This window comes from Trichosurus vulpecula, chromosome 4 (assembly GCF_011100635.1).
Source record: "Trichosurus vulpecula isolate mTriVul1 chromosome 4, mTriVul1.pri, whole genome shotgun sequence".
Classification (NCBI taxonomy): Eukaryota; Metazoa; Chordata; class Mammalia; order Diprotodontia; family Phalangeridae; genus Trichosurus; species Trichosurus vulpecula.
This window is the reverse complement of record NC_050576.1, coordinates 259,288,004-259,300,873: the sequence shown is the minus strand read 5'-3', so window position 1 is coordinate 259,300,873 and position 12,870 is coordinate 259,288,004. Positions and strand designations below refer to the sequence as shown.

At 42.3% G+C, this 12,870-nt stretch overlaps 1 protein-coding gene across 3 annotated transcripts in view; it reads left to right on the top strand.

Annotated features, from left to right (window-relative positions):
* The first annotated feature begins 210 nt into the window (after positions 1–210).
* The window catches only part of TSC22D2 (TSC22 domain family member 2), a 54,946-nt gene continuing 42,286 nt past the window's right edge, over positions 211–12,870 (top strand). For 2 of the 3 annotated variants that reach the window (XM_036755856.1, XM_036755855.1), the window contains exon 1: positions 215–2,243. In XM_036755856.1, the coding sequence (XP_036611751.1) occupies positions 502–2,243 (1,742 nt within the window). In that variant the 5' untranslated portion in view covers positions 215–501. Of the gene's footprint in view, positions 2,244–9,181; positions 9,214–10,277; positions 10,344–12,870 lie in introns of all 3 variants that reach the window. The other variant, XM_036755857.1, reaches the window with a different exon arrangement.

Sequence of the window (12,870 nt, the reverse complement as noted above, 5' to 3'; positions counted from 1 at the left end):
GAGCAGCAGCCCCAGCAGTTTGAATTTGAGTTCCGGCCGAGCGCCGCGCCGCCCCGCCAGCCCAGCCCGGGGCACCGGGCCCGTGCCCCCGAGCGCCAGCCGAGCGGGGCCTCCGCCGGGGCAGCAGCCTCCCGCCTGGGCTGCGGGCCTGCGGGCCGGCATGGCCCTGCGGGGCTCCAGCTAGAACCTCGAGCGGCCTGACGAGAGGCGAGCCCGGCGCCGCCCCTTCCTCCGCCCGCGCCCCGGGGCCTGCGGACCGGCCCGGAGCTTCGGCGGCTGCTCGGAGCGGGGCGGGGGGGTAGCCCGCAGCCCCGGGAGCGCCCGATCGGCCCCGGGGGGAGGGGGACGGCGCGGCGCGGCAGGGAGGAGCAGGAGGGGGATGTGTCCGACCCCCGGCCGGGCCCGGCTCTGACCCTGACGCGCTCGGCTCGGGTTTCAGACCCTCCCCCAGACTAGGGCCCTCGGCGTTGGCGGGATCCGGGTGCCCCCGGAGCCCCCACCATGTCCAAGATGCCGGCCAAGAAGAAGAGCTGCTTCCAGATCACCAGTGTTACCACGGCGCAGGTGGCGAGCAGCATCACCGAGGACACGGAGAGCCTGGACGACCCGGACGAGTCCCACACCGAGGACGTCTCGTCCGAGATCTTCGACGTCTCCCGAGCCACGGATTACGGCCCGGAGGAGGTGTGCGAGCGCAGCTCGTCGGAAGAGACCCTCAACAACGTGGGCGACGCCGAGACCCCCGGCACCGTGTCGCCCAACCTCCTTCTGGACGGGCAGTTGGCCGCGGCGGCGGCGGGGGGGGCCCCCTCCAACGGGGGCGGGGCTGTTAACCCCCGGAACGCAGCCGCCCCCCCGGCCCCCCATGCGTCCGCCTCGGCCGCGGGGCTGGTCAGCGGGGCTGCGGCCCAGACAACCGCCACCTGTGGTTCCCGCTTTCGGGTCATCAAGCTGGACCACGGCTCGGGGGAGCCGTACAGACGCGGGCGATGGACGTGTATGGAGTACTATGACCGCGACTCGGACAGCGCCGTGCTCTCCAGGAGCGGGGACTGCATTCGGCACAGCACCACCTTCGAGCCCAGCGCGGACAGGGACAGCGGCCTGGGCGCCACTGGCGGCTCCGTGGTGGTGGTCTCGGCCGTGCCGGCCACGCAGGGCTCCGACCCTGGCGGCGACGGCTCTTCCACCGCCGTGTCCGAGAAGGCGCACCCCCCGCCCGCGCCCCCGTCGCAGCATTTCGTTGTGGGGCAGCAGCAGCCGCCGCCGCCCGTAGGTGGGGCTGTGCCCCCGAGCCCGGCCCAGCAGCTCTACTCCGGCCCGGCCGCCGTGGGGGCCCCGCAGCAGAGCCCGTCCCCTGGGACTGCTCCCGCCGCCGTGTCGGTGGGACACAACGGCAAAGGCCCGCAGCAGGTGCAGCCCGCCGGGGCGCCGGGGACCCCGCCTCAGCCGTTTGCCGCCTATCCTCCGCCTCCCGTGGCCGCCGGGCATCTGCTACCAGCCCAGCCTTCTGGCCAGACCGACTACATGCAGCAGCACATGGCGGCGATTCAGTCCCAGGGAACTGTTCAGCCCGCTAGCACGGCCTCCGTGAGCGGCGCCGGGACGGCCAGTCTTCCTGGGGTCCAGGGCAGCGGCCAGAACCCCCCCTCGGCGGGAGCGCACTTGGTGGGAGGACCCACCCAGGCTGCAGAAGCCAGCGTCCCGGCTGCCGTCCCGCAGCCCGGGGCCGGGGCGCCCTCCAAATCCGTGACTCAGCTTCCAGTGGGCGGCGGCAGCCAAGGGGCGGCGGTGCCTAGTGGCCAGGTCGCCATGGTCCCTGGAGGGGCGAGCGTGCCCGCGGCCGTGCCGGGTCCCACCGTGCCTAGTGTGTCTACTACTTCTGTTACTATGCCAAATGTCCCTGTTACTCTAGTCCAGTCCCAGCTGAGCGGCGGCAGAAGTTCCAGCGGACTTCCCTTAATGCCAGGCACGTCCAGTGTTCCAGCAAGTCTGCCACAGGCCAATCTAAGCCAGTTTCAGACTCAGACACAACCTTTAGCCGGACAGGTTGATGAGACTAGAAGGAAATCAGAACCCCTACCTCAACCACCACTTTCTCTCATTGCTGAAAATAAACCTCTGGTGAAGCCTCCCATTCAGGATGCCCTTGCAAACCCCCTTTTGCCCGCAACGACTCCTATGAACAGTCTGGCCAGCTCTGTCTTCGGAATTTCCATTCCTGTCGATGGCGATGAAGATAGGTATGGAAATTTTGTTTTAAACATTTAAAATGTTAGTACTGCATCAATTATTTTTATTTTGGGGGTTTCTGATTTCTTTTTTAAAGTCTTCTGGGGCACTGAGCAGAATGTCATTTAAATATGCTTGCTGTGGATTTACAGAGACACGAAGAGTTCATTTTAGATCATTTAAAAGCCCAACCTAAAACTACAGCAAATGACTTGGTCAAGCCACAACTTTCAAAGTCTGTATATGAATAACGGAAGTTTCAGGCTAGCCACCACAATTCTATTTGATAGCACAGTTTGAAATAGTTGTTTTCCATTGGTAGTTCATTATAATGTATCCTACTTGTCAACTTATGGGAAAAAAATGAGCTTCCATAATGTCAGTTTCAAGGTTTATTTTTTTTAAATCATTTAAACAGGAAAAGTTATACAGGTGGCTGGAATGGACACCTAGTGGGAAAAAAAGAGCAATTATTAGGCGGCTTCCCCAGGGTATTTGTCCAGGGAGCAGGGCTGGTGGGGTCAGATAGAACTGCAGGAACTCATTCCTTTAGAACTTCTGGAAGGGAAAAAAGCTTCACCTGACTTTTTAAATGAAATGTTACATTAAAAGAGAAAGAGGCTCCCCTCCTCCCTCTGTCTTTCTGCTGTTGGGGGAAAAGGCATGAAATAGGTGGTTGAGGTTTTGGGTTTTTTTTTTTTAAGCTGTGTGTCTGATTCTGAATTTAGAGGAACTTAATGTTAAATTGTAAAGGTTGTTAGCTTCCGCCCTCCCCCTTGCCCTTTTAAGGGAAGCTTTTAAAAGAGGCTAACTGAAAATCAATGAATACTATCACATTAATTGTTTAATAGCTGCCTTTTGGTTGAATATTAAATATTTTTAGTGAGTTTAGAGGGTATTCAAAATGAAAATTGAATATGTTATCTTTCTATACAAATTACTTTTTCAAAAATTGGATTATGGTTACAAACTGTACAAAAATATGCTGTTAATTCACACAGAAAATTGCAGGTAATTTAGAGGATCAGAAAAGACATGAAAGCACTCTTTGGTTTTTAAGAGGTTAATTTTATAAGTGTTCTCAGACACTTGCATCATTTCCAAAGGATTTCTCTAGGATATTTTAGTGTGTAGAGGAACACGATTTTGCGCTTTATTTTTTAAAGCTTTCTTTCTCTGTGTTTCCTCTCTTAGCACCTTCCCATCTTCTCTCCATTTCCATCTATACAATTAGTATGTCTTCAATTTCCTCTGCTAACACAGCAGTTTTATTAAGTATGAACAGTTTTCCTGAAATCCATTCATTTCTAAGATCAACTTTATATTCCAAATATTTTTGAAAATGACTTGTAGTAGCTGTTCAAAAATTCTCCATTTCAGAGTTAGGGACTATTATTATCTGCCTCTAAGTTAGCTATATTACTCAGTATATTTATAAAATCTGAATATAAAGTAGTGGGACTGATTCATTAAGCCATAGGAACATCAGTAACATTACTTTTTATCATCACACAGGTCAGAAATGCAGGTTTGGGTACTCAGTTTCATCCAACAGTTGGTACTGTGTAACAGGCATCGTTCCTTTTGGGTTGCCACCACCCAGTCATTTCTTTGTGAGAGATGCAGGATCATTTTGGCACCTGTCTGCTTCTGCTCACATCCCACTGATCAGCTCAAGAGGAGACAGGTGGATTAATCACATTTTTTTAGTACCTAACTGGAAAAAAGTTCTCATTTTTGCTCTGCCCTGCTCCCCCTTTGATTTAGCAGGCTTTATAATGATACTCTTGAATTTAGTTTTATGAATGATTATGAGTCAGTAAGCAAAGGAACACATGAATAAGACAACTCCAGAATTTATTCATTAGTAGAGTATATGGTCTGAGTCTATTTCTCTCACCTATCCCCCCTCTCTCCTTAAAATATCTTTCATCAGGCACTTTTAAAAAATCTCATCAAGCATAAAGATAAATTGAATACTTATAAAACTTTAAAGTGTTGCAAAAATAATCTCCTTAGGTGTATCTGGATTGTACATGATAGCAGTAGTATTAGTGTCACTCACTATCATTTAAACAAATATAGGTGTTTCTAATTTATATACACAGGAAGCCCCCATAATTTTAATACATGTGTATTTTAAAATACACAGTTGGCACTTTTCCCCACTAATAAGCTTTTCACTTAGCATTCCTTGGAACAATTATGGATTATATGCATTCCAAATTTCAGGCCATTATTTTTAGTCTCTGAGTTTTAAATTCACTGTAGTAATGAAAAAAATTAAGTAAAATTGTAATCTAACACATTTGAATATTTTCTCATTGTACCAACACATTTAACCTGGTGAAGGAATAAATCCATTAAGTAGGTTCAATACTGACTCCTCCCCCTCCAGTGTAGAGGAGTGGGGGTGGTTTATAAAATAAGTTTGCAAGTTTAATTTTTGGTATAATGTTTTTGAGAAATTTTATGACATCTATATGTGGGATTTACGATTTTAAAATTGCAAAGAATATAGTTTGTAATTTATATCAAAAATGGAATAAATGTAGGGAAAGGTGAATAATTATGGCTTTTTGAATTCAGTAGACATTTACAATAGAATCTTAATTTTTTGTGGCTTTATAACGTTCAAGTTACCTAAAATCTTGAGGGCATATGGGAAATGTGTTTGATAATAGTAAGGATTTTAAGGGCGGAGAAATAGATAAAATGATTTGGGCCTTTACCTAAAACAGCTTTACCTAAAACAAACTTCATATGAAGTCCTACTACAAAATGTTGCCATTAAACACAGTTTACTATATTTTCTTATTGTTGTGGGGTACTCCTGGTGTGGAAACTCCCTCCCCTGTTGCAATTTGATAACTCACCTACAATTTACATAGTCTTGGAGAGATGCCTGTGGGCACTGAGAGGTTAGGTGATTTGCCAGTGGTCACATAGCTAATATAGGTTGTCCTGAGTCCAAGGCCTGACCTTTTTGCACTGTACCACACTACCTCAGAGAAACTTGAGTGGCTGAGATAATAAAACGGTTGCATACCAGTATATCCTGGGAGGTCTTTAAAGTTCATCAAAATTAGCATCATTTGTTAACTGTGAAGTGGATACAGTACATATGCTGCAATATAGGGGGTTCTGGTAGTTTTGGTAAGACATAGACATGCTTGAATTGGTTGATTTGTCTAAAATTTAAGAAGTCATTTTGGTAAAAACTTGAAATGTAGAATGCTATATAATGGTGGCTTGAAGTAGGTCTTATAAACATTTACGAACAGGGCTGAATGGATGTTGCTAGCAGAGTTTGCTTAAACTTCCTAATGTTTGAAAGACTCCTTTTTCTTTCTTTTTTTGGGGGATGCGGGGGAAAGGGGAGGTGCAAAATCTTAAACTGACCTATTGGAAAAGGAGCAGAGTACAGATCTTTTTCTGGAGATAGCTGACCAATGTGAACTCTTCAAGCCACATTCCAGGAACTCTAATGAAAGACTGCAATTGTGAACTGTCAACTGCAGCAGCAAGACTGTTGAAAACCTGATTGTAAGGAAACCTTCATGGCACATATCCCTGAATTCTGTTAAATGATTTTATTTATAGAGAGCTAATAACCATTGACCAGGTATTACGAATTGTAGGACTGAGGGGTTAGATCTTGGCACATATCAAAAGGACTTAAATTATGCTTAGTGATGTTAATATTTTGATTTAGGTCTCCACTGCTTAGTGCCATATTCTGTTCCTTTTATTGAAATGTAAAAACAAAGTTTCTGCAAAGTAGAATTGAGATTGTGTAGTTATTTGTTTGGAAGTCTGCAGGAACTTCTGTAGCTGAAGTGAACAGAAATCTTAGTGGATTTACTCATTCGAAAGGAGAAAGAGAAACTGCATGTTTAAATCTCTTGGTATTTTGGGAGCATAGCTCATGCATAGCTTGTTTGTATTAGCTCACTTATAACTTTGACCTTGAATTATAGCTGATGCTATTAAGCACTAAAGATGCCTCCACCCCTTCGGATTTCTTGGAGGGACTGCTAGTTTACTGCTCATGAATAATTAGCCACACTTCAGTTTGCATAGAATTTCGCATAGTTTTGTGTCCTCCCCCTTAAAAAGAAACCTCTGTGCTTACTTGTGCATTCTGCCACCACCACTAGCACTAACTGAAATGGTTACTGATGGTTGGACCAAGACTGCTTCTAGAATTAATAGATAAAAACAGTGCCAGGAAGCAGCAGCAGTGGGCACACCTCCTTTGCTTAATAGGTTTCTACACATTCAGTGGGACTTGGGAGCCTAAATGGGCAGAACACTAAGGGAAGAAGTTAAAACCAAAGTATGTGTGCACGTTTATACAAAGGGATTTTGTTGTTGAATAGTCTTCATAGCAAATCATTTGCATGTATTGTCCTGAGATTTAAAGGTGATGGTAAGTCTAGTATTTGGGGTAGGGATCATCTGAAAATAATGATACTCAACCAGAGTGGATTTAGTGAGTCTGAGACTTGTTCCTTTGGAATGAAGTCTAGCCTGCTTTTTGCTGAACCAGAAGATTGGGAATAGTTAAGCAGCCTGCTCATGGTAAATGACTGCTTTATGTCAGTGTTCAGTGACAGAGGGCCACAGATAGGAATGGATGCCAAGATGAATTGCTTTCCTTTTTTTTGTTTGTTTTTGGAGGGGGAAAGGCAGGGCAGTTGGGGTTAAGTGACTTGCCCAAGGTCACACAGCTAGTGAGTGTGTCAAGTATCTGAGGCCACATTTGAACTCAGGTCCTCCTGACTCCAGGGCTGGTGCTCTACTCACTGAGCCACCTAGCTGCCCCAATGAATTGCTTTCCTAACAGAGGGAATGATTGGTGAATCTTTACTTAACAGAAGAAAAGATGTTGAATTAAAGAAATATGGTTTGTAGTCACAAAAAGGGTATTTCGTATTTCTCAGCAATACAGCGACTTTGTAGCTTTGGTCATATTTGGTTTAGTCATAGGCTTTTCACTGAGGCTGGTTACTGCTTGCATTTACTATGCCAGTAGATCAGTTTATGAACTTGGAACTGAATAATGTTGGTTCCATACAACTTTTTGTTGCTGCTTTATAAATGATTTAGTGGAAGAGCACATTTTTTACTTTGAAGAAATCATATGAAAATAATTATAGCTTTTGTCTAGTTCCTTAGAAGCTTGAATTGTGATAGTGTTTTCAGCCTTGGGGGAAGGGGAAGAATTTGCCTATCAAAACTGCCCAATTTGCACATCTTCACATTTTCAAGATTGTATAATTCAGACAAGCCCAGCTTGATTAAAAATTTAAATCTTTAAGTTGCCTTATTAATAAAGATATAATAAATTGAATTGCACATAATATTAACTTGATATTCCTTGAGTGGCTTGCTGTTTCTAGCCTTGCCTAAGGCAAAAGTTATCATTGCCACCTTCCAAAGTATACCGCTTCTATTGCCTATTAAGCTGCATTCCCCAAAACTTTCATGGTGTGCTTTATTGTACACGCTTCAGATTTGTAATGATTCCTCAGGTAATAACAGACACTGTCCGCATCAGGACAACTGCTCACCAAAGTCATTTTTTCGAAATTAATTCTTCGGTGGCTGAGGTGTGAGTATGTCATGCCCAGCTGCTGTCTCCAGCTGTCCTCAGGTTAAAATCCTGCCTCTATTCTGTGTGGTTGGACCTATTTTTAAAAGTTTCTCAAAGAGCATGCCTGAACTTCTTAACTTGCCATTTAATACGTGAGACCACTTTCGTGTTTCTCCTTTCTATGTAGTACATTCTTGGGCTTTCCCTGTTCTTCTGGAAATTACAATTTACATCTACCTGATGGATTGAAGTATTGCAGTAATTATTTCTCTGCCATAGCTTTTAAGTAGTAGTTATATTTTTGTATGGAGAGTTGTGAGCCTCCCAACCACCCTGAGAAATAGGTATAAACTACTCATTTTACAGATGGTTAATGAGGCCTCAAGAAGACACGTGATCTGCCCTTGTTGGTAACCCAGTAAAAAGTGACAGAATCTGAATGTACAGCCCAAGGCTTCCTCCTGACTGAACTCATAGTGCGTTTTAACAATCCCTTGCTTCCCAAACCAGACTCAGATTCTACTGAGATTATGGAAATTTGTGGTCTTAAGCAACATTAAGTTAAAAATATTTGCATATTGCTCCATTTGTAAAATTTGAAGCCAAGTCTTGGAGCTATGTTTAACATTTATTTTAAAAGAATGAATTCATCTTCTAGCTTATTCTGCCTTCTGGTTGATGCCAATTTGGTTAGATTAAATAAAAATTTCTAATTACATTAATAACATTGATAAAATCTTAATTCCATCAATAACCAATAAGGCTATTTTAATCTTCTTATTTTAGAAAACAATTTTAATAGGACAGTTTTATCGATCTTAAGTGTGTAGAATAAATAAAACTAAATATTGTAGAAAAGTCCTAAGAAAGACCATCTCCTTTATACATGGAGGTTATTTGTAATTCGTCTTAAAGTATTTTTAAACATTTCCTCAAGTCTTACACTTCATACGTATTCTGTGTCTTGTGAAGAAAGGGATTTCTTAATGAAAGACTAAGCTAAACAACTTCCTGAGTTGGGGATATTAATTAACTTACCAAAACTCCTATAGAAGGCCCAGCTTCCTTTTGAAATAAATAGTAAATTTGTCCTCTCAAGTTGGAGGTTCTCATGTGTTTGGTTTTTTTTTTAAAAAACCATTGATAACTGTTCAGTATAATTGATTCCTTTGTAATCTTAATGTATTTTATTCATTGAAAAACATTCTGAGAAATGGTCTAACCAGACTAAAAAAAGGGTTGATAACTAACAAAGGTTAAGAACCTGTTTTGAAAGGGATATTGTTTATAGTTATTTTGGTTATTTCAGCTCCTGTTGGTCTCCTGTTGACTTTTCAATATCTTTTTCAGCTCACTCACCAGTTATGAAATACTTGTTTTGTGTAAGTACTCTTCAGGATATAAAAGTATGTGGCATGCTTCCTGCCCGCATGGAGCTTATTTTGTTAGGACAAGACACATGAAGCAATTAGAGAATGAGACAAGACAAGGTAAAAGCCAAAATGTGTTGTACAGTTATTATCTGGAGCCAGAAAATAGAGAATAATTGGGTTAAAGAGGCTCTATGGAAAAGTTGAGTATTCTCCCTTTGACTTGTCACTAGACCATTTCATGACTACTGTCAAAATGCATATTGGTTTATAAATATTCTAGGCTACACTTATTGTAGATGCCTTGTAGAAACTTGTCAACCTCTTGGAAACAGTTTTTCTTCTGTGGGTATATTAAAATGCTTCTGGGAGCATTAAATCTTACACAGTACCTTGTAATTTTTATAGTGCTTTTTCCAGTAGTAATTTAATTGGCAGCCTCATCGTGAACACATTGTGGTAAGTAGGGACCAGGGAAGAGTTAAGTCTTCCTAGGGTCAGGACAAAAAAACCCTAGCTCTTTTTAAAAACCCATACGAGACTAGGTTGTGTTAGTATTGATTAAGGTAGAAGAGTACCTTGCTCTGAACAAATCTGTGATAAAATAGTAATGGGAGTGGGGCAGAGAATGAGTTACTTTTTGCCAAACAAAAGGACTGACAATAGGCACTAATTGATTTCTTCGGTATCAGAATGTGTACACGCTATTACTTCAGGGAAGTACAATTATGCAGAAACACTGCATTTTATTCTAAGCGAATTCAGAATAAATGTTTCTTAAAATATGGTTAAAAAAGGAATGACAGTCTGTTATAGTATCAGTTTTACTCACTGTATATAGTCTTTTTTCTTTTTGGAGGGGGGAAGGCAGGGCAATTGGGGTTAAGTGACTTGCCCAAGGTCACACAGCTAGTAAGTGTGGCAAGTATCTGAGGCTAGATTTGAACTCAGGTCCTACTGACTCTAGGGCTCACTGCACCACCTAGCTGCCCCTCACTATATGTAGTCTTGATCTTCCCCTGTCGCTATAATAGCTTTTTATGTTTGGTTATGTTTTTGTTTGTTAATTTTTCCAGCCTCCTTCCTGACTTTGGACATTATGATAGTATTGAACTCGGCTCACCTGGGGGGAGAGGCACCAGGTATGTGTGGCCTGAGCCCCTGTTTTTTGTGTCCTGCTATTTTCACAGCTTAGTCAGGGGCCTCTTTTTTGGTCCTTCCAGAGCAATGTGATCCTGGGAGAGGCCTGTTCACTGCCCTTCTGACCTGAGTTTGGTCTGTTAACTTGTGTGTGGTTGAGTTTCCAGAGACTGTTGATGGTCTCTTAGTGTTAGCCCTCTGGGATTTTCCGCTGTATCCCTGAACTTAAAAATAGAAATAAACCTAATTGGTGGGCAAGTAAGTTCACCCCAAATGAGCTGCTGTGGGGAAATGGAAGAAAGAAAAAGTGAAGTCATTAGCTTCTCTTAGGTATAGGGACTAGCCCTTTCAGAAGGGAGCAATTTAAGAAATTATCTGGCGCATGTTGGTAGCAGTATTTGCCTCAGGCATTCAGAAATGCATTTATTTTCAGGGCTGATAATTTTTCCTAGTTTGTAATCCAGGAAGAACCTTTTAAATTAGTGCAGAGACATAGGCATAAGCTTTTGAGAAAGAAGTTATGTGGATAGTTTCTCTAACCAACCTCTTTATTTGATTCATGGTTCCTTTATCTCATTTTAAGTTTCCGGGGTTTTTTCTTTTCTTCCCCTTTTTATACAGTTGAGGTTTTCTTTTTCTCCCTGTATCATAGCTACTTTTCCAACAAAGATTCTCTTGCTAAAGAAAAGGTGGATATGTTATCTGGGCTTTGAGTCACTTCCTGCTGTGCCACTTTCAGGGGCCTGGAAATGGCATGAATCCAGTATTTGGTATGTGTGCAGGGAGTAGTCAGCAGGTACAGCAGAAATGTCTGCAAGCGGTCTGTAGGAAAATAACCATTTTTGATCAGATGACAATTAAATGTAGATAATAAAAATAAGCAATACTTTGGTTTTCTAAAGAGTTTTACTGAATATTTAAATTGACAGCCTTTATTGACACTTTGAAGAAAATTGAACAGAAGCTTTTGATGGTAAAGGCTGATATAGGTTGTTGCAAAACTGGTTTCAAACCCTCTTGCAGGAGGAGAATTTGTGAACAAAGCTACCCCAAATCCAAAATTCCTTTCCAATAGGTTTTCTTAACAGGTCACCTGTTCGTGTCTTTATCTTTGGCAGGCTGTTTATAGCCTTGAAATGCTTGCTGGTAATACCATTTCCCCCCTATTTTATTTTATTTTTTAAACTTTGTCACTCTGAAACAAAATAGTCTTTGATGTTCAGACCTTTCAGCATTTATAAATAGCTATCATTTCCCCTTTCTCCCTGCAATTCTTGTTTAGCTAGGCTTCACAGAGATAACGACTTTAATCTCTTTTATATAAATCAATTTTTGAGACAATTGTTTCTATTCTTATCCCTGTAAGGAATGTAAGCCCTTCAACTTAGGTGTTATTCTAATTGAAAGTTCAAAAAAAGTATCGCATAGGTTTGTGCTTCTGTCACAAAAGAAGATTGACTCCATCTTTGTGATGCTGCTTTTCCTGTTTTTTCCTCTTAAATCTGCCATACCACATAGAAGATTCACACCCACATAGCTAGCATTATGGCTTGGTTTCTTCAGTATGACTATATAACATTTCCCCAAATTAAATGTGCTTGTGTTCTGAAGTCTTTATTTCTATGTATAGTATTGAATATCTCAGGTGCTTACTACACCTCTAAATACGGTTTTAATTTAAGAACCTGCCTACCTTTTTCAAATATTTTGAAATATAGAAATCCATATGTGCAAAAACTGAGCTTTTGAAATGTCGTGATTTAAAATGAACATTTGGTAAGATTTTATTTCTATGAAGTTAAGACTTAAATTTTTAAATTTCTTTAAGAGAAAATGTTGTGATGTTTTTCCCCCATTTGAATTAAAAAAGAGCCCACTTATGTGAGGTGCTAGGAATATTAGAAATACAACAAACAAGTTCTTACCTTCAAGGAGATCACGTCCTATTTTTCAAGTATATTACTTAGCACTCCATTTTGGTGAATTTGGGCTTTTCAGATTTAATAACTTGAGGGTTGATTTAGTAGTTTTGTATTTTTATAATTTTCTTTGACAGACTTAGCACCATAGACCTAAATCTTCCAAAGAGCCTTTAAGGTAGGAAACTGATCCTTCTGTGATTCAGAGATGTCTAGGAACACCATATTAAAACCAAATAGACTCTTCCTTCCTACCAGTTATTTTTAAAAGTTCTGTTAGCTAGAAGATTCAGTGAGAAGACTAGACCAGGTTTTTAATAGCAGGAGTAGCTGCTAATGTTACATCTGGTGAATAAGAGGTTCTTTCACATCTTTTTGTCTTGGGTTAAGTAGCTTCTTTTCCCTTGGGTGCTATTAACAAGATTCAGGAGAGGCTGCCACTTAAATTGGACCAGAAATGGCCACTTTTCATGTTACAGCCACGGCATGGCATTTATTCTGCACCCAGTGCTGCGGCCAGCCATCAGGCCAAGCTCTAAGAAGAGAGAATGACTCTTGTAAGGAATGGTTAAAGCCCACAAAGTAATGGATCAGAGCATCATTTTAGGGG